A 25809-nucleotide genomic window follows, 5' to 3' on the forward strand; every position below is an offset into this window, starting at 1 on the left:
ATGAAGATCTTGCTGATGAAACTGAGCTCATTTAACCTGGAGTTTATAATGCAAGAAATTACATTTTAAGATCAATAAGGCATCCAATTGTTTATTGACTCCTTTGACAGTCTGCTCTAGATAGAAGAACCCTACCATAAAGAGAGAAGTCTCTTTGTAGCCAAAGATTGAATATATTTTTTGTTTTCTTAATCGACAAGAAAACTTAAGATGTTGTCTGGCTACTACATTTTGGGTTATATAAATACTTTACTGTATCTTTAACTGGAATACCATCAATTAAATAGTCAATACCGTTAATTTGGGAATTGAATGTATTTACTATAATAGAGCTGGAGATTCCTTTAGAAAACATTTCAATTAGGGCAGAGCAGGGTGAGTTGTCACACTGTTCATAACTCAAACACTAGACGCAAATAAAATATTCAAAAATAAAATAGCCACTTTGTGTGACTTCTCTAGTCAATTTCCTGTTCAAATGTGGTCAATGTCGCTCTAATCTGAGGTCACAACAATTTTCTTATTTTTCTGCTTAAGTAAAAGAAAAGTAAAAGATTGGCACTTAAAATTTTATGCAATACAACTTTGTTAGATATTCCATTCCATTTTCTACCGCTTATCCGAACTACCTCGGGTCACGGGTTTGTTAGATATGAATGTAAAAAATTATTATTTTGCACAAAATAGAGAAGACAATAACATGTCTTTTGATACTTAAGTTGACTCGAGCTAACCTTGAGATTTAGCCAACAGTAGCACATATGTCAGTTTGGTTCAAGTTGTCTAAATGACTTTGGGCCAAAAACATTGTGATATTGTAATTTATTTGTAATTGCAATACAGTTTTTGAAGAAAGGAAGGAAAGGCAGGAATTAAGGAAGGAAGGAAGATGGAAAGACAGAATATGGCAGTACACCATCTGACAATGTTAAAGGCAATAAGGCAGGTTAAGTAACAAATCAATCAGAATTATAGCAAAGGATTTTGACATAAATTATCGTAGTCTGACTCGGTATTGTCAAAAGATTACCAAAGAAATTGAAAGTCAGACACCCATGCCATCAACAATGGCTGGTTATTCAACGCCACAGAAGATTTTTCACCTGAATTGGAAGAGCAGCTTGTTGAGTATTTTTACTAGGTCATCTGACATTTATTTTGGTCTGTCAAAGTGAGGTCAGAAAGCTTGCCTACCAGTTTGCTGTGGCACACCAGCTGAAGTTCGTGCCTTTGTGGGCAGAAAAAGAAAAGGCAGCAAAGAGTGGTTTACAGGCTTCTTAAAGCGGCATACAACGCTGTCACTGAGAAAGCCAGAGTCAACTAGCCTTGCCAGGGCAAGTAGCTTCAACAGAGAGAATGTTAATGCTTTCTTTGACAACTTAAAGAAAGTGTTACGCAAATATGAGTTTGGACCAGGAGACATTTGGAATGTTGATGAAACTGGGGTCACCACTGTAAGCTACATTGGCAAAGGAATCCTCAAAACCAAATCATCTGAGAGATTGAAGCAGATATCCAACCTCAATGGTGTCAAACCCTTATGGAAAAGAGAGGTATAATAAATCCAGTAAATCCTAAATGAGTCTATCATTATTACTAATAGCACTACCCTTGACAAAACCTGACTGGGTTTCTGCAATCAATCATTTGATTATGTTTCAATTTGAACCAATTAGTGATGTATACCTCAGCTCATCATGAAGACAATAGCTTGAAACAAAGAGGTATCTGCACATCCACAGTCACTGTTGGACAAAATTCCTTTAATTTGGAATTACAATCAACATTTGAATAAAAATCAAGTGATATTGTGAAGCTTTCCTATTAAGAAAAGCTGCACACTTTGAAAATGAGTTTCAATTAGCATGTTTAAGTGGCTGTAGAAGAACAAGGCAAACGGGCAGTTGTAAAAAATAGTTTAATGCATGTGATCTGGGGTCTAAACAGAGGTGTTGACAGTATTTAAATGCACCCTTAATTCATCATAAGAAAAAAATTCTGATTCTGTCTCATTATTATTATTATTATTATTATTATTATCATCATATAGTGATACTACAGACATGATTTTTCAGCATCATGTGATTAATCCAGCACTTATCAATATTAATTATCATAATAAAACAATGACATACAATACAAACACATCATACACAATTCTAAATCTCATCTAGTAGCCAGAAACAAAATACAGTTTTAGGATAAAAATGCTGTACATGGTTATCTTGCGAGGAACACAAGAGAAAAATAAAAAAGTACATTCACAAGTTTATTCAGTTTCATTACTTCGACTTCCTTCGTTTTGCCTGGGTGGGACTCGCTCCAGTGTTTGATTCTTGAAAGACAGAAAAGCAAAAAGAGAACATGTTTTCAAAAGGTTACCGTCCTGGAAGCACTTAGGATATACAGACATTTCTGCTTTAAATCCAAGCTTGATAAAAGTTTTGTTCTTCACTCATTATTGTGTGTTCACTCGTTATATACAAGTCCTTTGAACTGGTTGCAGAGCATTTTTTTGTAGTAAAAGCATGAACAAGCGCATATTTACATAAAAAGAGGACAGTGGCGCGGTGGAATGGATATTGAATTGATTATAAATATGATTATAAAATGCATATAATGGCCAAGATGTTGCGTTTAGCTTACGTTTGGAGTAAAAAAAAATGTCATTAAAAATGAGTAAAGCCTGAGGAACCCTTTATTCTCGAGTGCCACCATTTTCCAGAATGGCACCCAACCTGGGATCTCCAGTATTATTAGGACTTTCCAAAGGTAAATAATCCTAAATTATGTCTCCCGGTTAATAAGAATCACATCCTTAAGTATTGTGAAATACATGAAGACTGGTTTCATGAACGTATAAGTTGCGAGGGACTTTGACTAACTGGTTCGAAGCACCTTTAAAACTACAGTGGGTTTTTTTGCGAGGGAGTCATGGTGCAAACTGTGACTAACAATGAGCTAGACCAGCGGTTCTCAATCCTGGTCCTCGCGCCCCCCCCGCTCTGCATATTTTGTATGCTTCTCCTACCTTTAGATATTAGAGAGCAATGAACACAGTTCAGGGAACACGTCAATCGGAATGCGGTTCATTCATTGAGCTCTCTTCTAATGAGCTAGAGATTTAAATCAGGTGTGTTAAAAAAGAGAGATACAAAAAAACATGCAGACCGGGGGGGGACACAAGGACCAGGGTTGAGAACCGCTGAGCTAGACAGATTTCTTAAGGAAGGAGATGGACTAGAAATAAATTCCTAAAACTTGGTGCCTGAATCCTGAAAACAAATTCTTACGTATAGAGAAAACGAGTCTGATTTTGTAGCTGCGCCGCTCCGTATGAATAGAAAAAATGAGTCTGATTTTGTAGCTGCTCCGCACGAATAGAAAAAATGAGTCTGAATTTATAGATGCGCCGCTCAGTACGAATAGAGAAGACAAGTCTGGTTTTATGGCTGCGCGGTTCTGTATGAATAGAGAAGATGAGTCAGATTTTATAGATGCGCCGTTCTGTACGAATAGAAAAAACAAGTCTGATTTTATAGCTGCGCGGTTCTGTATGAATAGAGAAGACAAGTCTGATTTTATAGATGCGCCGTTCTGTACGAATAGAACAAAACAAGTCTGATTTTATAGCTGCGCGGTTCTGTATGAATAGAGAAGATGAGTCAGATTTTATAGCTGCGCCGTTCTGTACGAATAGAAAAAACAAGTCTGATTTTATAGCTGCGCGGTTCTGTATGAATAGAGAAGACAAGTCTGATTTTATAGATGCGCCGTTCTGTACGAATAGAAAAAACAAGTCTGATTTTATAGCTGCGCCGTTCTGTACGAATAGAGAATATGAGTCAGATTTTATAGCTGCGCCGCTCCGTACGAATAGAAAAAACAAGTCTGATTTTGTAGCTGCGCCGCTCCGTACGAATGGAAAGAATGAGTCTGAATTTATAGATGCGCCGCTCCGTACGTATAGAGAAGACGAGTCTGATTTTGTAGCTGCGCCGCTCCGTACGAATAGAAAAAACAAGTCTGATTTTGTAGCTGCGCCGCTCCGTACGAATGGAAAGAATGAGTCTGAATTTATAGATGCGCCGCTCCGTACGTATAGAGAAGACGAGTCTGATTTTGTAGCTGCGCCGCTCCGTACGAATAGAAAAAACAAGTCTGATTTTGTAGCTGCGCCGCTCCGTATGAATAGAAAAAATGAGTCTGATTTTGTAGCTGCTCCGCTCCGTACGAATAGAAAAAATGAGTCTGAATTTATAGATGCGCCGCTCAGTACGTATAGAGAAGACAAGTCAGATTTTATAGCTGCGCCGCTCCGTACGAATAGAGAAGATGAGTCTGATTTTATAGCTGCGCCGTTCTGTACGAATAGAGAATATGAGTCAGATTTTATAGCTGCGCCGCTACGTACGAATAGAAAAAACAAGTCTGATTTTGTAGCTGCGCCGCTCCGTACGTATAGAGAAGACGAGTCTGATTTTGTAGCTGCGCCGCTCCGTACGAATGGAAAGAATGAGTCTGAATTTATAGATGCGCCGCTCCGTACGTATAGAGAAGACGAGTCTGATTTTGTAGCTGCGCCGCTCCGTACTAATAGAAAAAACAAGTCTGATTTTGTAGCTGCGCCGCTCCGTACGTATAGAGAAGACGAGTCTGATTTTATAGCTGCGCCGCTCCGTACGAATAGAAAAAACAAGTCTGATTTTGTAGCTGCGCCGCTCCGTACGAATGGAAAGAATGAGTCTGAATTTATAGATGCGCCGCTCCGTACGTATAGAGAAGACGAGTCTGATTTTGTAGCTGCGCCGCTCCGTACGAATAGAAAAAACAAGTCTGATTTTGTAGCTGCGCCGCTCCGTAAGAATGGAAAGAATGAGTCTGAATTTATAGATGCGCCGCTCCGTACGTATAGAGAAGACGAGTCTGATTTTGTAGCTGCGCCGCTCCGTACGAATAGAAAAAACAAGTCTGATTTTGTAGCTGCGCCGCTCCGTATGAATAGAAAAAATGAGTCTGATTTTGTAGCTGCTCCGCTCCGTACGAATAGAAAAAATTAGTCTGAATTTATAGATGCGCCGCTCAGTACGTATAGAGAAGACAAGTCAGATTTTATAGCTGCGCCGCTCCGTACGAATAGAGAAGACAAGTCTGATTTTATAGCTGCGCCGTTCTGTACGAATAGAGAATATGAGTCAGATTTTATAGCTGCGCCGCTACGTACGAATAGAAAAAACAAGTCTGATTTTATAGCTGCGCAGCTCCGTACGTATAGAGAAGACGAGTCTGATTTTGTAGCTGCGCCGCTACATACGAATAGAAAAAACCAGTCTGATTTTATAGCTGCGCAGCTCCGTACGTATAGAGAAGACGAGTCTGATTTTATTCATGCGCCGCTCCGTACGTATAGAGAAGACGAGTCTGATTTTATAGATGCGCCGCTCCGTACGAATAGAGAAGACGAGTCTGATTTTATAGCTGCGCCGCTCCGTACGAATAGAGAAGACGAGTCTGATTTTATAGATGCGCCGCTCAGTACGAATAGAGAAGATGAGTCAGATTTTATAGCTGCGCCGCTCCGTACGAATAGAGAAGACGAGTCTGATTTTATAGATGCGCCGCTCAGTACGAATAGAGAAGATGAGTCAGATTTTATAGCTGCGCCGCTCCGTACGAATAGAGAAGACGAGTCTGATTTTATAGCTGCGCCGCTCCGTACGAATAGAAAAAACAAGTCTGATTTTGTAGCTGCGCCACTCGGTACGTATAGAGAAGACGAGTCTGATTTTATAGCTGCGCCGTTCTGTACGAATAGAAAAAACAAGTCTGATTTTATAGCTGCGCGGTTCTGTACGAATAGAGAAGATGAGTCAGATTTTATAGCTGCGCCGTTCTGTACGAATAGAGAATATGAGTCAGATTTTATAGCTGCGCCGCTCCGTACGAATAGAAAAAACAAGTCTGATTTTGTAGCTGCACCGCTCCGTACGTATAGAGAAGAGGAGTCTGATTTTGTAGCTGCGCCGCTCCGTACGAATGGAAAGAATGAGTCTGAATTTATAGATGCGCCGCTCCGTACGTATAGAGAAGACGAGTCTGATTTTGTAGCTGCGCCGCTCCGTACGAATAGAAAAAACAAGTCTGATTGTGTAGCTGCGCCGCTCCGTACGAATGGAAAAAACAAGTCTCTCTCTTAGGAGATGGTGGTCTAGTGGGTTAAACCACTGAACTGGTAAATCAAAGGTTGCTGGTTCGATCCCAGCAGCCACCACCAGTGTGTCCTTTTGCAAGACACTTTACTCCATGTTGCTCCAGGGGGATTGTCCCTGTAATAAGTGCACTGTAAGTCGCTTTGGATAAAAGCGTCTGCCAAATGACTAAATGTAAATGTAAATGTAAGTCTGATTTTATAGCTGCGCCGCTCCGTACGAATAGAGAAGACAAGTCTGATTTTATAGCTGCGCCGCTCCGTACGTATAGAGAAGACGAGTCTGATTTTATAGCTGCGCCGTTCTGTACGAATAGAAAAAACAAGTCTGATTTTATAGCTGCGCAGTTCTGTACGAATAGAGAAGATGAGTCAGATTTTATAGCTGCGCCGCTCCGTACGAATAGAAAAAACAAGTCTGATTTTATAGCTGAGCGGTTCTGTACGAATAGAGAAGATGAGTCAGAATTTATAGCTGCGCCGCTCCGTACGAATAGAGAAGACGAGTCTGATTTTGTAGCTGCGCCGCTCCGTACGTATAGAGAAGACGAGTCTGATTTTGTAGCTGCGCCGCTCCGTACGAATGGAAAGAATGAGTCTGAATTTATAGATGCGCTGCTCCGTACGTATAGAGAAGACGAGTCTGATTTTGTAGCTGCGCCGCTCCGTACGAATAGAAAAAACAAGCCTGATTTTGTAGCTGCGCCACTCCGTACGAATGGAAAAAACAAATCTCCCTCTTAGGAGATGGTGGTCTAGTGGGTTAAACCACTGAACTGGTAAATCAAAGGTTGCTGGTTCGATCCCAGCAGCCACAACCAGTGTGTCCTTGAGCAAGACACTTTACTCCATGTTGCTCCAGGGGGATTGTCCCTGTAATAAGTGCACTGTAAGTCGCTTTGGATAAAAGCGTCTGCCAAATGACTAAATGTAAATGTAAGTCTGATTTTATAGCTGCGCCGCTCCGTACGAATAGAGAAGACAAGTCTGATTTTATAGCTGCGCCGCTCCGTACGTATAGAGAAGACGAGTCTGATTTTATTCATGCGCCGCTCCGTACATATAGAGAAGACAAGTCTGATTTTATAGCTGCGCCGCTCCGTACGTATAGAGAAGACGAGTCTGATTTTATAGCTGCGCTGCTCCGTACGAATAGAAAAAACAAGTCTGATTTTGTAGCTGCGCCGCTCGGTACGTATAGAGAAGACGAGTCTGATTTTATAGATGCGCCGCTCCTTACGTATAGAGAAGACTAGTCTGATTTTATAGATGCGCCGCTCAGTACGTATAGAGAAGACAAGTCTGATTTTATAGATGCGCCGCTCAGTACGAATAGAGAAGACAAGTCAGATTTTATAGCTGCGCCGCTCCGTACGAATAGAGAAGACGAGTCTGATTTTATAGCTGCGCCGTTCTGTACGAATAGAAAAAACAAGTCTGATTTTATAGCTGCGCGGTTCTGTACGATTAGAGAAGATGAGTCAGATTTTATAGCTGCGCCGCTCCATACGAATAGAAAAAACAAGTCTGATTTTATAGCTGCGCGGTTCTGTACGAATAGAGAAGACAAGTCTGATTTTATAGCTGCGCGGTTCTGTACGAATAGAGAAGATGAGTCAGATTTTATAGCTGCGCCGTTCTGTACGAATAGAGAATATGAGTCAGATTTTATAGCTGCGTCGCTCCGTACGAATAGAAAAAACAAGTCTGATTTTGTAGCTGCGCCGCTCCGTACGAATGGAAAGAATGAGTCTGAATTTATAGATGCGCCGCTCCGTACGTATAGAGAAGACGAGTCTGATTTTGTAGCTGCGCCGCTCCGTACGAATAGAAAAAACAAGTCTGATTGTGTAGCTGCGCCGCTCCGTACGAATGGAAAAAACAAGTCTCTCTCTTAGGAGATGGTGGTCTAGTGGGTTAAACCACTGAACTGGTAAATCAAAGGTTGCTGGTTCGATCCCAGCAGCCACCACCAGTGTGTCCTTTTGCAAGACACTTTACTCCATGTTGCTCCAGGGGGATTGTCCCTGTAATAAGTGCACTGTAAGTCGCTTTGGATAAAAGCGTCTGCCAAATGACTAAATGTAAATGTAAATGTAAGTCTGATTTTATAGCTGCGCCGCTCCGTACGAATAGAGAAGACAAGTCAGATTTTATAGCTGCGCCGCTCCGTACGAATAGAGAAGACAAGTCTGATTTTATAGCTGCGCCGCTCCGTACTAATAGAGAAGACGAGTCTGATTTTATAGTTGCACCGTTCTGTACGAATAGAGAAGATGAGTCAGATTTTATAGCTGCGCCGTTCTGTACGAATAGAGAATATGAGTCAGATTTTATAGCTGCGCCGCTCCGTACGAATAGAAAAAACAAGTCTGATTTTGTAGCTGCACCGCTCCGTACGTATAGAGAAGACGAGTCTGATTTTGTAGCTGCGCCGCTCCGTACGAATGGAAAGAATGAGTCTGAATTTATAGATGCGCCGCTCCGTACGTATAGAGAAGACGAGTCTGATTTTGTAGCTGCGCCGCTCCGTACGAATAGAAAAAACAAGTCTGATTGTGTAGCTGCGCCGCTCCGTACGAATGGAAAAAACAAGTCTCTCTCTTAGGAGATGGTGGTCTAGTGGGTTAAACCACTGAACTGGTAAATCAAAGGTTGCTGGTTCGATCCCAGCAGCCACCACCAGTGTGTCCTTTTGCAAGACACTTTACTCCATGTTGCTCCAGGGGGATTGTCCCTGTAATAAGTGCACTGTAAGTCGCTTTGGATAAAAGCGTCTGCCAAATGACTAAATGTAAATGTAAATGTAAGTCTGATTTTATAGCTGCGCCGCTCCGTACGAATAGAGAAGACAAGTCTGATTTTATAGCTGCGCCGCTCCGTACGTATAGAGAAGACGAGTCTGATTTTATAGCTGCGCCGTTCTGTACGAATAGAAAAAACAAGTCTGATTTTATAGCTGCGCAGTTCTGTACGAATAGAGAAGATGAGTCAGATTTTATAGCTGCGCCGCTCCGTACGAATAGAAAAAACAAGTCTGATTTTATAGCTGCGCGGTTCTGTACGAATAGAGAAGATGAGTCAGAATTTATAGCTGCGCCGCTCCGTACGAATAGAGAAGACGAGTCTGATTTTGTAGCTGCGCCGCTCCGTACGTATAGAGAAGACGAGTCTGATTTTGTAGCTGCGCCGCTCCGTACGAATGGAAAGAATGAGTCTGAATTTATAGATGCGCTGCTCCGTACGTATAGAGAAGACGAGTCTGATTTTGTAGCTGCGCCGCTCCGTACGAATAGAAAAAACAAGCCTGATTTTGTAGCTGCGCCACTCCGTACGAATCGAAAAAACAAATCTCCCTCTTAGGAGATGGTGGTCTAGTGGGTTAAACCACTGAACTGGTAAATCAAAGGTTGCTGGTTCGATCCCAGCAGCCACAACCAGTGTGTCCTTGAGCAAGACACTTTACTCCATGTTGCTCCAGGGGGATTGTCCCTGTAATAAGTGCACTGTAAGTCGCTTTGGATAAAAGCGTCTGCCAAATGACTAAATGTAAATGTAAGTCTGATTTTATAGCTGCGCCGCTCCGTACGAATAGAGAAGACAAGTCTGATTTTATAGCTGCGCCGCTCCGTACGTATAGAGAAGACGAGTCTGATTTTATTCATGCGCCGCTCCGTACATATAGAGAAGACAAGTCTGATTTTATAGCTGCGCCGCTCCGTACGTATAGAGAAGACGAGTCTGATTTTATAGCTGCGCTGCTCCGTACGAATAGAAAAAACAAGTCTGATTTTGTAGCTGCGCCGCTCGGTACGTATAGAGAAGACGAGTCTGATTTTATAGATGCGCCGCTCCTTACGTATAGAGAAGACGAGTCTGATTTTATAGATGCGCCGCTCAGTACGTATAGAGAAGACAAGTCTGATTTTATAGATGAGCCGCTCAGTACGAATAGAGAAGACAAGTCAGATTTTATAGCTGCGCCGCTCCGTACGAATAGAGAAGACGAGTCTGATTCTATAGCTGCGCCGTTCTGTACGAATAGAAAAAACAAGTCTGATTTTATAGCTGCGCGGTTCTGTACGATTAGAGAAGATGAGTCAGATTTTATAGCTGCGCCGCTCCATACGAATAGAAAAAACAAGTCTGATTTTATAGCAGCGCGGTTCTGTACGAATAGAGAAGACAAGTCTGATTTTATAGATGCGCCGTTCTGTACGAATAGAGAAGATGAGTCAGAATTTATAGCTGCGCCGCTCCGTACGAATAGAAAAAACAGGTCTGATTTTGTAGCTGCGACGCTCCGTACGTATAGAGAAGTCGAGTCTGATTTTGTAGCTGCGCCGCTCCGTACGTATAGAAAAAACAAGTCTGATTTTATAGCTGCGCCGTTCTGTACGAATAGAAAAAACAAGTCTGATTTTATAGCTGCGCCGCTCCGTACGAATAGAGAAGACAAGTCAGATTTTATAGCTGCGCCGCTCCGTACGAATAGAGAAGACAAGTCAGATTTTATAGCTGCGCCGCTGCGTACGAATAGAGAAGACAAGTCTGATTTTATAGCTGCGCCGCTCCGTACAAATAGAAAAAACGAGTCTGATTTTGTAGCTGCGCCACTCCGCACTTATAGAGAAGACGAGTCTGATTTTATTAATGCGCCGCTCCGTACGTATAGAGAAGACGAGTCTGATTTTATAGCTGCACCGCTCCGTACGTATAGAGAAGACGAGTCTGATTTTATAGCTGCGCCGCTCCGTACGTATAGAGAAGACGAGTCTGATTTTGTAGCTGGGCCTCCGGGTACGTATAGAGAAGATGAGTCTGATTTTATAGCTGCGCCGCTCCGTACGTATAGAGAAGACGAGTCTGATTTTGTAGCTGCGCCGCTCCGTACATAAAGAGAAGATGAGTCTGATTTTATAGCTGCGCCGCTCCGTACATATAGAGAAGATGAGTCTGATTTTGTAGCTGCGCCACTCCGTACGTATGGAGAAGATGAGTCTGATTTTGTAGCTGCGCCACCACGTACTTATAGAGAAGATGATTTTATAGCTGCGCCGCTGGGTACGTATAGAGAAGACGAGTCTGATTTTGTAGGTGCGCCGCCGGGTACGTATAGAAGATGAGTCTGACTTTGTAGGTGCGCCGCCGGGTATGTATAGAGAAGACGAGTCTGACTGTATAGATGCGAAGAAATATTGATTTGTCCGTTTTTACTAGGTTACGTCCTGTGCATTTGTCAAACTCGTGTTTTGTGCAAGACGAACGAGGAAAGTTAACTGTTCATGGGCCTTTCAATTCAAGGATCTGTGAAGGCAAAAAGAGGTCCAAACAAATAAAAGGGGTCACGAAGCAAATATTTTAGAAATCTTTGAAGAGCAAATATTTAGCTGACTAGAACTTTAGCTGGCACCTTTTCCTGTGTTCGACGAGGCTGACCCAGGCCTCGCAGTCCTTTTTCTCTGGTTATTGTCGGATGCATCCTCTTCGGGTTCCTTGTCCGTCCGTGAACTACGTCGACTAGGGCCTTTTGCTTTTTCAGTGGTGGCCCTTGTATCCCTAAAAGAAACAAGAGGGGCAATTAGGACGAGGAGAAATAAATATATGGAATGTATGCAAGCTGACTATAAAACAGCACTCTATTTCTCCGTGGATTTGGAAATCAACTGTTGGTCTTTACGCTACAGTAAAATGCCACATGTGGCACACCTGTACAACTGAGGAATTTCTAATTGCTGTTTTTCCTCATCTAGCACAGATAATGTCAGTCCTGTTCATGGCCATGTTTCCTAAAATGGCCACGCTGCCCCGTGCAGGGAATCTACAGGGTTGGTACATACATACCTTGGGGCTAAGTTGACGGGCGTCTTTCTTTTCTTTGCCCATCTGTTATAGAAGTGGAAAAACAGCGGTAAACTGCTTTGACGTTGAACAGCACTTTTTTCCTCCTCTCCCAAATTTGTGTACAGATCAAGTCAAAGATTGATTGCAATCATTCCATTCGGTTTATTAGCGTCTTCAAAGGGCGAGTAAATTCAGATGAGCCAATTACTCTTTGACTTATACATAGAATTAACAATGAAATAAAGCATATTCATATTAAGCATCAGGTAATCAAGAATTACAAAATATCAGCACAAATTAGAAATGGAAACACAAAACGGACAACACAAAAAATGGTGACAATGAATTTGAAGGTGATCGCTTGCTTGTGAAACAGATCCATGTTGCCTTACCCTTGTTCTGCTCCTGTGCTAATTCCTTGTTCTGTAAACAGAGACAATTGACATTAGTTGCACTTGTTCTTCATGGATATTTATGACTGTAACACATTTAAGTTATATACATTACATATAGCCATTCTGATTTTATCCAAAGCGACTTACAAATGAGGCAAACACTAGAAGCAATACACTTTTACACATTTGTTTACACATTTTTATAGACTATATCCCTGGGAGTAGGTTGAAGTCAATTTGATTCAGATCACAACAGAGGTGAGGACCCTTTCCTTCCTCTCTTAGGATATTTTGACAGCAAAAAAATTTGACTTTAGTTTACCACATGGTTGATGATATTTTTCTAAGCCAAAACAGTTGCTATATGCGATTTGGTTGTCTTTAGTTCTTACAAGCTTTTCGTATTACTAAACAACAAATTGGTTACCAGCTTGGTCACGTGAAGGTTGGTCATCTTGTGGAGCTTCAGCATGAGCTGTAAGATTTATGTTCACAAAAAACAGTAATTAAAATCTTGCATTTTTTGTCACAATGAATATATGTTTGTACCATCAAAATGAAGTTACCCGAAAGGTTTGGAGCAACAACTGCTTCGCTCGTTTTAACCAAGTCAGTTCCCCTAGTCTCCATCAGTGAAGAAGTCTGCTGTTCCCCTGTGAGTTGATGGGATGTTTCCATGGACGAGCTAGAAGCGGTAGTGGGAGTTCCTGGAGCAGAGCCAGGCAAACTAGAGGGTGTTGAAGAATGAGTAACATGACTAGACAGATGAAGCATGACTGAGGTAGAGGTTGGGGGTGGCATAATAGATGTGGTTGTAGAAGTGTTAGGGACCGGAGCGGTCAGGATTTCAGGTGTAGAAACCTTTGGAGGTAGTGGAGACAGCTGACATGTGACCTGAACATTTGGAAGGGTAATTGGAACAGATGGCTGAAGCGAAGAGACCATTTCAGAAGCAGGAGATGTGGGTACTTCAACAGATTTTCCCGATTGGCTGACTGGGCTTTGCTCTTTTTGTCCATCATCATTGCTCGAAGAGATAATGGGTACAGTGTTTCTGTCTACAACAGTCTGGACTGGACTGCCTCTGGTTAACATCATTGTTGTTGGAGACAGGGGAATTATACGGGCAACAGCTGTAGTCCCTGGGCTAGAGCAAGCGGGTGGAGAGGCTAAAAGCTGCTGAAAGGGTGCAGCCGTGCTAGGCTGTAAGGAAGATTGTCCAACAGAAGTAGGTTTTGAGCCATTAGCACTAGAGACAGTTTCCTGTTTTGGAACTCCTGGGCTAGGCTGTCGAGTTGGTGACACTATGCCTAAAGGGCAAGCCTGACTTGAAAGTGCTTGGACTTGAAGTTGACCAATGACTGGTCGGCATTGTTGACTAGCAGCTATACTGACAGCTGGTGAGTTTGTTGCCGTAGCAGTTGATGAAAGTGGTGTTGTAGTTGAGACTGGGTTTGGAGCAAGCTGGATATTTGCAGAGACTAACGGACCAACCATCGTAACTGGCTGAGACATGACATTGGAACTCGACGCAGCTTGAATTATCGAATACACGGGTCCTGTGATGAATTGCTGCCGTGTGTTGGTAGGGTTTTGTTGCCGAACATCTGGCGATCTTATTGGGGTTTTATTGGGAACTGCAAGCACCTTGGATACAATAGCTGGTGGAACCACAGAAGCAGTGTTGGTTGCGGAGCTAATTGGATTGGATGTCACAAAGACTGTGATCTGGTTTTGTGGAGTGGGAGCTGATGACATGGGTCTTTGCAAGACTGATTGAGAAGCATTCGACATAGCCATAAGGTTGGCATTTGAATTTACGGTAGTGTTGGGAATGGAGGTGAGGCTTAAGAGCACTGCTTGGTTCGAACCAACACTTGACACAGCACTGACAGGTTGCAGGTTTGAACCACTACTGGTGACTAGATTTGGGTTTGATACGGAGACCAATTTTGGTTTCTGATCTGTATCACTTGTAGGCCCACTATCTGTGCTCTGCAAGACGACAGGATTAGATTTGCTCTCTTGGGCCAATGAGGCTTGTGGGCTCTCTTTCTGTACAGAATCTCTACCAATTTTTGATATTTCAGTATTTGGAGATTTTACTGACGAGGATTGGGTGCCTGAATTGTCCAGCAGTTGATTGAGAGATGTTGGAGCATCTCTAAAGCCTGGTGATGTAGCAGTGCCAAGCTCTTGCTGCGCTGTTGTCCGGGGTTGGTTCCTGTCATCAACGTGCTGTTCGACCGAACTGTTAGGGTCTTGGCTTTTTGGATCCTGAGACGGCAGCTGAGGGCTTGAAAGTTTAGACACAGAAGCTTGCTCTGTTAACTGAGTGGCCTGATGTTGCTCTGGCCGAGGAGCCACTGTTTGCCCATCTTTAACTGGATCGCCACTACCAGGTATGCTCTGCAAAGGTCTGAAATTCTTCTGTGACTCGCCAGGCCCTGCTGAGGGCAGAGATACAGATGTAGTTGGGAGCGCTGAGGCGGTACTAACCATTACAGTCTGCAGACTCAGCATTTGCTGCTGGTGAGGAGGGGATGTCAGTGTAGTTTTGGCACCCTTTTGTCTTCCTGGGCTTGGAGTGGCAGCTTTTCTATTAGAGGCTGGGCTAGAGCGCCGACTATTACCGGGACTAGCTCGTTTCGCCTGTCCAACACCAGGTTGTTTGTCTTGTTTTCCTCCAGAACTCACGATTCCAACGGCTGATGGATAAGACTGTAGACCAATATTGTTGCCACAAGAGTTACTGTTGACAGGAAGAGTCGCTAGGTTTGGTGGAGCCTGGCCAATAGCTTTAAGGGTGGTTGGGTTTAAACCCTGCTGATCAAAGCCTCGATTAAGATTGGGTTGCCGGGGTGGCAGTGGAATGTTTATTTTAGGTGGGAAAAGACCAGCAATAGAGGCATTCAGTCTTTCAGGGGACAGATTTATCTCCGAGGGTTCAGTACTAGGTGGACGGTTGGTTGGAGTTAGGGGGTGATGATACGGTCGGGGGCTGGCCCGGTTAGGTGTTTTGGGGCGGGAGCTTTGGGAACTTGAAGGAGCATTGGGAAAGTGAATATTATGCGAACTAGTCATTGGTGCCACCTGCTGTGACTGCTGTTGAGGGCTTGCTCCTGGCACAGACTTCATTAAATGAGTACTTGCACCTTGGTTGGCAATCATTTGTTGATTTCCATTTCCTGACTGCAGACCAACTTCAAGAGGTCCTCTGTCCTGTACACTGTGTGTTCCTGGGGTGTCCTCCATGTGCAAACCTGATGTTGGTTGACCACCCTCTGAAAGGGGCGTCCTTCTTTGTGGTCCAGGCAGAGGGGGATTTCCCATGAGTGGCATGCCCCTGGCTTTATCTGGAGAAGGTGGAACAGCTCCATGCCCTTGAAGATCTATCATTACAGGAATGTTGCCCTGTTGTGACAAGGGCATTCTCTGAGCAGGATCATTGGGATTAACAAGAGCGTTTGACATGTGGCCGCCCTGTTGTAGTGGCATTCGATTCTTAACTTCCTGTTGCATTTTAAGCCTCATCATCATTCGTTGCTGCTGATTTGCCTGATGTTGTTGCTGTGCCTGCTGTTGTTGCTGTGCCTGCTGTTGTTGCTGTGCCTGCTGCTGTTGTTGTTGTTGCTGCTGCTGCTGTGCCTGCTGCTGCTGTTGTTGTTGCTGCTGCTGCTGTGCCTGCTGCTGCTGTTGTTGTTGCTGCTGCTGTTGCTGCTGCTGCTGCTGTTGTTGTTGTTGTTGCTGCTGCTGTGGTTGTTGGAGGTGCGTATGTGGTTGTTGTTGTTGCATCTGCATTGACTGTTGTGAATGAATCTGGGGCTGGGCATGATGAGGTCCTTGTGATGCTCCAGCTTGACCTAGGGGACCTTGCACACTCTGCATCTGCTGCTGGATTTGTTGTTGTTGCATCTGTTGCTGCTGGATTTGCTGCATCTGTTGTTGCTGTTGTGATGGCATAAATTGCATTGGTATTTGCTGTAATACCCTTTGATCTCCAGGTTGACCAGACAGACCTACAATTAGAACAATAATTGAAATCACATACAGAGCAATAACAAAAAATCTCTGTAGTAATCTCAATAGTGATTCAGTCTTCAAGGTATTAAAATGTTTAGTTAATGTAAAAACAACATAACAAGAACAGTGCGATTCCCAGACTATTTAGATGCAAAACTCATGCGCAATAGAGTACACCAAATACAACCGGCCCATTGTATTGAACTGCACGGTAAAATAAATGTAATAAATAAATAAAATAAATCGAAATGGTCTTTCTCTGCATCTATTCCAGCAGCACATACATTTTCGTACTGTGGCTAGGTCATTCCTGGTCAACTCAACCAGAAGAGTATACGGCTTCCCTAACAGAAGCAAGACCAATATCAGTGGTGATCAAAGCCAAAAATAAATGCGGCCACTGAATAGTAATTGAGTAATCCACTAATTTGTGGAGGAAGGTAAAATGACAATTTTCAAGTTGCAAAGCAGTTTTACAGAAATTATTATTTATAGGACATAATAAATTGGACCTGATACAAAACATTAAACGCAGATAAATACTTGTCCATTTTGTCCATTTAATTTAAAGATCTGAAGTAACCCATACATTTCGTTTAGGGAAATTCTTCACTGTTTCCACAGAGAGTGCCCACATTCACACCGGGAGCGCACGGCTTATACCGAAAGCTTGTTGGACAACAGGGACGATGGGGGCAGGAGTTTTGAGTCAATTGCAACACCTTTGAGTTTTTGTTCAATGGCGTGGCCGTAGAGAAAGAGAAGTTGCAGCTTTAATTAGAATTGCTTCTGGAGCTACAATGTGTCTAAATATGCAGAATCATAGTTAGGTTTATGCCTTTTAGAGCTGTGTGGTACATCTCTAGTGTATTTGATCAACCAAACCACATTTGCCTTGCCTGGATTTTTTTAATTATTAGAACTTTCCCTAGTTTCAAAATGTGAATCACAGCCAGACATACTAGATCAAAGAATATCCACTCCTATTGGTTATATTCAACAATGTCACCTTAATCATGAAAAGATACTTTATTTTGCCAAATTAGTCGAGTGTCCAGGACATGAGTCTAATGAGTGCTATATACTCGTCAGCCACATTCTGTCATATTTCTGTGCTTTCAACCCCCGATGGCCCAGACAGCACAAGAACTGCTTTATTGAACATGTTTCAGGTGGCCTCACTTCAGTCTGAAACCCATATCAAGAGTACAGTACAATACCAAACGGAGCGATTTCTCGCTTCATAGATTGAGCCATGATTAACAACATCCCTTTATCCACATTTCCCTAAAATTATATGGAATCTGGCAATAGGCAAGGGAATTTCGATTTTTCATGCAGCCTTTCCTTGGACCATCTTGAGATCTGAGGCAATCAACTCCTTAGCAGCCATTGAAAGATGTCATTCAAAGTACAAAAAGCAGATACAAGAAACATAAAAGTAATCTGCGCTGCTCCTGATGACATGTGAATGTATTTTGAAGCTGTCGATCAGATCTGTGGAATAATTGTTTAATAATAAGGGTTATCTATGGCTCCGCGTTTGAAACTTCGGATAAAGTTTTTTTTTCATGGCATATTTTGACTCAAAACATCAATCAGTTTTGCATGTGTGGACAAAACTAGTGTGACTGAGTGCAAATGTGACACGTTTACCTTACAAAGATGATCATAAGTATGTTGCGAAAGAACTGTAAACCTAAGAATCGATTTGAATCAAATCATAAGGGATCAAATGATTCTCACCCCAATAGCTCAAAATGTCTAATTTTCAATGACTTACCAGGCCCATTAGCAAACTCAGAAACTTTAGCGTTGGATTCAATGCCAACTCCTTGATCACTAGTCAACCCCTGCATCTCCACTTCCTCCATTCCATGAGGCAGAGAATCCAGACCGCTAAAAACAGAGACAGATTACATAAACTTTCTATACATATCTTATTACGACATAAAAAGTACAGCTGAAAAAGTGCTTACCAAAGACCTTCGGACTGCTGTCCTTCGCCTGCCTTGGGCTTTTTCTTACGAGGAGGTTTCTTCTTTTTAGGCTTGGCCTGGTTAGCAGCAACCCCACCTGCTCCTTGTTTTCCACCAGGCCCAAACTGGCTCGCAGAAATATCACTTTGGAGAAGGTTAACTAATAGGGGACTGGTTAACGTTACATCCTTGTTTAACGGAAACCCACTCACCTGGCCACAGGGCATCTGAGCAGCAAACTGAGGATTGAATGACATTCCGTGACCAGGAAAATGGCCATTGCCCACCTGTAAATGTTGAGAGCCACCAAGCATAGCCTGTTGTTGCTGATTCTGCATCTCCGGAAGCATCTGTTGGCCAACATCAGCATTTACACCACCATCTCCTAGCTGATGTGAAAGTTGCTGGCCAGCCTGTTGCTGCTGTAGCATCACCTGCTGTTGCTGCTTTTGCTGAAGATGTTGTTGTACTAAATGGTGATTGGCTGGTAGTCGCATTTGAGAACCATGCATTCCTAGTGCTTGATTGGGGTTGCCATTCATTGGAATTTGTTGAGACTGTGCTTGAACCATTTGCTGATGTGGCTGCTGTTGTGGGCGCTGCATTTGTAGCTGCTGCTGTTGTAACTGCTGCTGTTGCTGCAATTGTTGCTGCTGCTGCAAATGAACCATTTGTTGTTGTTGTTGTTGTTGCTGTTGTTGCTGTTGCTGTTGTTGCTGTTGTTGCTGTTGTTGCTGTTGTTGTTGCTGTGTCATCTGAGCTTGAAACTGAGGAAGGTTACCTTGTATATTGGGTGAAGGGCCTCTCATCATTTGACCTTGCACGACTCCGGCCTGACTTTTGGCACCAAAGGCCTGCTTGTTACTCTGTAACTGATTGGCAACCATGTGTTCCATCATGGCATTTTGCTGCTGCTGTTGAAGTAACAGCGCCTGATGTCCCTGTCCTCCACTGAGTTGGTTTTGATTCTGCATTATCCCTTGACCCTGCGGTGGCACAATTTGCTTAGGAGGGGTCATCCCTCGCTGGCCTGGGTTCCCTGGCCTGGACAAGACAGTCTGGCCCCCTGTCTGGCTTTGTGCCATTTGACTTTGAGAGGAAGCTACTGCCTGTGTTTGATGCTGGGACTGCACACCCATCATCTGAGCCTGAACACCTTGCTGAGGATGTCCCATACTACCGGCCGAAGTGGTGCCTGGGGGTTGAGCTGGAATGCCGGTGTGGTGGCTCATTCCACCCACCTGAAGTGGACCGGGCTGCATGTGGTTGGGTGCCGAGGCTGAAGACTGGCCACCTAGAATGAGATTACAAAGGCTTTACGATTTGGTGTTTGATGCCTTAATTTCCAAGTATTTATATACTAATGATGCAGAGTGGAAACTAAAACGATTAATATGTCATCCTACCTGTGTTTGTCATAATCTGGCTGTTTTGCAGCTGGGGTGTACTACCTGCTCCACTAGTCGTAACCTGCCCTTGAGCAAAGTTCTGATTTACAGGAGCATTTGGAAACCCCATGGGCATACGTTTGGGCATACCTGCAATTGACAAACATATATTGAAGAATGCAAATACAAAAACAATAACAAAACATTCATGAAACCAGTTAACGCACCTCCTATTGAGCCTTGTGAGATTTGCCCATGCTGTGGAATGCCCATGAAGCCTGGCTGAATGTTTCCTTGCTGGCCCATCACAGCTCTTCCTGGTGATCCAACACCCTGCGGGAAACCCTGGGGGGTTGTCGGACGTGGACCAAGTTGTCCCTGCCCCATCATTGGGGGAGTTCCAGGTGAGCCTTGTTGGAAAGGGGAACTCGAGGAACCAGGAGACTTAGCTGAAAGATTTCCTTGGGGAGCGGAGGAGGGCGGCAGGGGAGGAGGTGCTCTTGAGCTGATCACCCCAGATGCTCCCTGTGGACCTTTGGGTTGTGGGGCTGCAAACTGGTTTGCCCCTGCCTGCTGCTGCTGCAACTGGTGCTGTGCCATTGTATTGAACTGCTGTCCGGTCTGCTGGCTGCCATATGGATATGGTGGTGGTGGATGACTGGGTGTTTGAACAGGTGTCAAGGAGGGCTGCCGCTGCCCCATTTGTGGCTGGGGTGGGGCTTTTCTCCAACTGGGTCCCATGGTTCCCTGGACTGGTGGTGGCTGGAGAACACCAGAGGGCAACTGGTTCCAACCAGGAGGTACAGGCATCTGGTTAGAGGGGTTAAACGGACCACGTGCACCACCTAGTTGGGCTAGCTGAACCTGCTGCTGCTGCTGCTGGTGTTGCTGGTGATGGTGCTGTTGTTGTTGCTGAAGTTGCTGTAGGGTTGCGGGATTCAACTGCCGATTCGCTTGCATGGCTTGTGCGTGATGGCCCTGTGGGCCCATGGTGTTAAGCGAACCATGTGCTACTTGTTGATGCTGGAGATGTTGTTGCTGTAAGGCAAGCCCCGAGAGCATGGGCTCCATTGTGTCTGAAAACAAATGAGCACAGTGAACACCAGTGAGAGAGAACAACTAAAGAAAAAGAAAGTATTATGGTATATTGGGTTGTATAGCACTCAACGCAGCAGTTGATAAAAAAAATACACCGAGTTGTTCTGCTTCTCTGTTGTGAACCGTACCAACCAAATCGGGTCATTTGCTCTGGTGAGTGTAGCAAAAGACGCGTTTCGTAAATATGTGATATCAATAGGGAAAGAAGCGAAAACGTGACAACATCTTAGTCTGCGCCACTGTAGTGCTAACAAAGGAAGGGGTGACATTGGACTGAATGTTGCATAATTGGTCATCTTTATGTTACCCTGTCCTTTAATTTAAGCACCTGACAACAATGCGGTCAAAAATTGCTTGCATAGACAATAGAGCATGAACTTGAACTCTTCATTTCTATGGAGTAAGCTTGTGTGAAAAGCCTTAAATCGCTACCTGTCTGTGAAGGTGGTCTTGCTACTCTCGGGTGTCCCCCACTGTTGTGTACCATACCCTGTGCAGCCATATTTGGGGCAGGGGGCATCATAGAAACCGACGGGTTATTCATTCGCATTCCAGCTAGAGAAAAAAAAAATAGACAAAACAAACATCATGTATGTTTTTTTTACAATATATAAGGCTAAATTTACTTGTCAAAGCTCATTGCCCAACACTCAAATAAAAAAAGCTGCTTCCAGGATAATGACCCGTCCTCTAAGTACATATATATGAAAGAGTCATGTATATTACAAATCAGACCTGTTACTGCCTATTATATTGGTAATCTAGTAATTTTTGTCATTATGCCTCCTTCACACTACAAGTAACCCCCAGCAACAAATCCTTCTCTTCGGCAGTGACAGTAACCAGCGGGCGGAACGGTCACTAGCCTCTGGCGACATGAAACAGAAATAGACCCAAGTGAATAAGCTTTAAAATGGCTTGATACACAGTTATAACAACAATGGGGAAATAATAATAATAATATAAGTGTATTAAATTGTGTATTACAAGAGAATTAAAGCAACACTTTAAAACATTTGCACACAAGTTCCCCATGTGCTCTGTCTGTGTATCGACCCATGTGCTTGTAGCTGCTATGAGTCTGGTCAGGTAGCAGCAGCAGCAGTAGAACTCGTCCAGTTAAAAATTATTTTACCAACGAGATCATTTTAGTGACAATATTTTAAGGTAAAAAACTAAAAGTGTTGATTTAAAGCGAATGTTGAAAGTTAATGCAAAATGTAGTATTGAAAATATGATAATTTTTTCCTGTAGCTCAGGGGTTAGAGCATGGCGTTAGCAAGGCCATGGGTACGATCCCAGGGATAGCACAAACAAACATGTAGTATAATGCAATGCAAGTCGCTTTAACATTTATGCGTTTGGCAGATGCTTTTATGCAATGTAAAAAAAATTGTATTACTCTATATTATATTATGTAAATGTTGACTTGCAATTTTGCATTTATTTAGTTTACATCACTATCTAAAGCTTCCGAAATTCATCCAGGATGTCCTATAGTTGTTATCATGTCTTGAATACATTACACAGAGCGTCATTTCTTGTACGCCGACCGCATTATTTTCGGTTAGCGATTTATGTCTTGTGCATCGCTGCTGTTGCTAAAACCAACATAATTGATTATATCACAAGGCCAAAACACAATATTTATTATATATTATTGTCATTTCCTTTTGGTATTGATCCTAAATTACCCTGGGCCTGCTGCATGGGGAAACCAGCATCCATCCTCATCTGACCAGGTGCACCAAGGGGTCCATTGACCCTTATTTCTTGGCCTCTGTTCTGTCCAACAGCAACATTAATAGCTCCTTCACCTGAATGAACCAAAGACACTGGTTAGTATGGTTATCTTAAAATGCGGCCAACAATTAAAAGAAAACTGCATAAAAATGTGCGTCAACCAGGCTTTGTCAACTCGTGTCAGACAGAACTTTGTGAGAGCAGAAGTGGAAGGTTTCATACCTTCAATCTGCACAGAGAGAATTCCCAGATCGCGTAGCTGCTGCTGGTTGTTTTGGGCCAGGAGGCGCAGTCGCTCGGCAGCCTCTCTGGGGATGTTGAAAGTTACTCGCACACTGTTCCACGGCTCCACCCGCTTGGGGTCAAGTCTCTTGGTACCTTCAACAGACACACAGAGCGGAATACAGGCGAAGGGATGAAATGATCGCAGCAAACCATTCAGATCTGATATCGGACATCACATGCTCTGTTAACACTGTTAGCCGTTTGAACCATTCGACGAATTTTTCAGTTTTTATCCAATGTGGATTCCAAATATTGCAGAAACACAGAGTAAGTGTTTAGGATGCAAAAATCAAATAGGAAGGAAATAAGAGTCCTGAAAGAAAAGTCAATCAATGACCTATACAATAAAATAAGCTATTACAGAGTCCCACACAATACAGATGAACAGAAAAATCATCTATACTTTAGGCAATATGTCTCCTTAAAACCATGAGGAAAATTAGCATTTTATAAAAGGCACTATACTGACTAGAATCATTTGTATCTTCTTTTTTAAGTTGGATGTGCTCTGTGTTTTGTTACTGGGTCAGCCAAGTAAGCCATAACTGGCCCAAAAAGTGAACTAGATAAAAAGAACCTTGTGAGCCACATCAAGAGCCTTCATTGATATTGGGAAGAACCAGCCCTACTGTATAATTCTGGAACAAAACACCATTTCTATGAAAATAATCTGAACCTTTAACAGTATTTATAGGAATTTTTCGCCAAAAAATTAAGTATTCAACAAAAATCAACGAGGACAAATCCCTAACGATTCTGTTGAAGTAGTCCAAACGATAGCTATGTTTAATGAACAGGACTAACTGTACTTGTCCATACAAAACCACTGACAGCTAATTCATCGTTAAAACATCTTTCACATCCGCGTTTAGATTTCATTAGAGTGATAAAGCATTGTACCAGGTCACTGGTGCTCATGTCTGTAAAACAGAACGTGACACGTCATTGACAGATGGGGAAGATTCTCATTGAATCATCATTTACATCTCCGTCTTATCCTCATACCATACAGCTTTAGATGACTTACAAAACATAATAACTATAATGTTTTTCTTTTTGTCATTTCAGGACCTTGGTTAATGTGATCCCAATGAACTGTCAGTGTAAGGAAATAATATCTACGCAAGTCTGATTTGAGATGACAGAATTGTTGATAACATTGATTAAAATCTTTTGAAGGCATAAAAAGTGCTTCCGTTCATCAGTGCATTGCTACTGGGGATTTAGGTTTTTAGACCAAAGACAGACCTAGCAAAAGCACATCTGGAATTCCGTTTAAGATGGCATCCAGCTTGTTCTGAAAGTCCTCATCGCTCATGTTCCCTTTGAAAGCCACATATATGGTGGAGTTTTCCACAGAGAGGGGAGGGCTGTCGGTTCTCTCGTCTCCATCTTCCACTCCGGAGTCGTGATCCGTGCTTGAGACATCTTGAAGGGATTGGGCTTCCCAGGAGCGCTCAGATGAGTTTCGTGGATGCACCATATCTCTTCACCGAAAGAGTCGCGTAGCCTCTGCAACACTTGCAAACAAATATAAAAAAATCAACATCATCAGTTAAAAATATGCAGGTTCACATAGAAAGAAATGAGTTCATTTACAGCAATGCTTGCCAGCGGAAGGGGATTAGAAAAACAACATATTTACAATCATCTTAATTTCACCAGAATATATTCAGCGAATTTTGTAGAGGCCCACAGGGGGAACAAATCTGTATTTACTAGTGTTTACTGTACACTGACAGACTGTAGTGGTGCTTGTTTTTAAACGGCTTGCAATGCAGTTACCATACAGTCATTAAAAAGACAAGAAACAGCCTAATAGTAAAGAATGACGAAACTCTACAATGCAGTTGAATTATGCACACAACCTGAACAATCCCCTTCACACACACACAAATAATACCTGAAAGATATAACCTCATAATGAGCCCATAAAAACTGTTATTACGTTAATTCATGACATGTCAGATGGGTTCGTTATATCAGCCGAGCATTTACTCATAAAAATGTGGCTTTAATTAAACACACACACACAAAGAGAATAAGTAACCAAACAACCACAATACTACCAGCATCAAACGAGTGATCTGTTAACAGTTTATTATGGATATGGATAAGAACTTTAGATGTTTATTATGTATTATTAATTCTCTAGCATTAGCATTAGCCCTACCAAAACAAAGACCGACCAAATCGCCTCCGCTCAAGACTAACAACACAACACAAAATTATTTTAAAGATAAAATGAGGGACACATACTCACAATAATATCATCATCACATTAAACAGAATACATGATCATAACGCTTCACATTTAACGTTACTTATGCTAGTGTATTAGCTACACAAACACCCCAAGCTAGCCTCACTGGTCAGTGTCACATTAATATACTTCACATTTTCATGCATTTCGGACATTTAAATGGCAATTTAGTCAAAGTGTTCGAAAAAATTGAAATAATGCGACAAGACCTTACCGATTTAATCCATCAGGAGTGATTTTATTGAAGTAAACAGATATGCTAACAAATGCTAACAGCGCGCTCTCGAGGCAACTGTGCAAGTTCAGCGAGGTGCGCGAGCCCGATGTGACGTCGGAGTCCTTTCTACTGTACAGCCGCACGAGAAGAGATTGTCATCACAAAAATGACGTGACAAAAAGATACTACACTTACAGAACTAAAGAGGCGAGACGGACTCCTCCGTGTTTTTTTTTTTTTTTTTGCGTCAGTTGTTTGCTCCACAATGCGCTTTCTTATACAGCTGAAATAAACGTATGGCAGATGAGACCAGCTGTTTGTGACGTCACTTTTGTGGTAGAAGTTTTGTATTTAAATATTCACCAC

General features: G+C 42.7%; 1 protein-coding gene across 6 annotated transcripts; it reads right to left on the reverse strand.

Moving 5' to 3' along the window:
- Positions 1–1899: 1899 nt before the first annotated feature.
- On the reverse strand, positions 1900–25773 carry ncoa6 (nuclear receptor coactivator 6). Of its 6 annotated transcripts, XM_056732961.1 has the most exons (17): positions 25441–25580; positions 24212–24483; positions 22901–23056; positions 22630–22752; positions 21368–21490; positions 20065–20913; positions 19856–19987; positions 18450–19743; positions 18254–18369; positions 16160–16466; positions 16096–16114; positions 13014–16059; positions 12875–12922; positions 12445–12475; positions 12053–12094; positions 11622–11767; positions 1900–2335 (listed from the first exon to the last, which is right to left on the reverse strand). In XM_056732961.1, the coding sequence occupies exons 2-17, from the start codon at positions 24444–24446 to the stop codon at positions 2283–2285; spliced, it is 6720 nt and encodes a 2239-aa protein (XP_056588939.1). In that variant the 5' UTR covers positions 24447–24483; positions 25441–25580; the 3' UTR covers positions 1900–2282. The 6 variants fall into 6 exon arrangements, with proteins under 6 accessions (XP_056588939.1, XP_056588940.1, XP_056588937.1 ...); XM_056732962.1 differs by having other exon boundaries at positions 13014–16466; positions 18450–18799; positions 18884–19743; XM_056732959.1 differs by lacking the exon at positions 25441–25580 and adding an exon at positions 25639–25773 and having other exon boundaries at positions 13014–16466.
- Between the last annotated feature and the right edge of the window lie 36 nt (positions 25774–25809).

This window comes from Triplophysa dalaica, chromosome 20, assembly GCF_015846415.1.
Source record: "Triplophysa dalaica isolate WHDGS20190420 chromosome 20, ASM1584641v1, whole genome shotgun sequence".
Lineage (NCBI taxonomy): Eukaryota > Metazoa > Chordata > Actinopteri > Cypriniformes > Nemacheilidae > Triplophysa > Triplophysa dalaica.

Bases quoted from the DNA above. Each gene is read 5' to 3' on its own strand.
- ncoa6 (XM_056732959.1), bottom strand. From the start codon at position 24,446: ATGGTGCATCCACGAAACTCATCTGAGCGCTCCTGGGAAGCCCAATCC. The intron at 12,923-13,013 runs GTAACTTCATTT...TAAATCTTACAG, and splicing joins TGTTGCTCCAAACCTTTCGG to CTCATGCTGAAGCTCCACAA. The intron at 11,768-12,052 runs GTATGTATGTAC...TGTTTCTTTTAG, and splicing joins CCCGTCAACTTAGCCCCAAG to GGATACAAGGGCCACCACTG.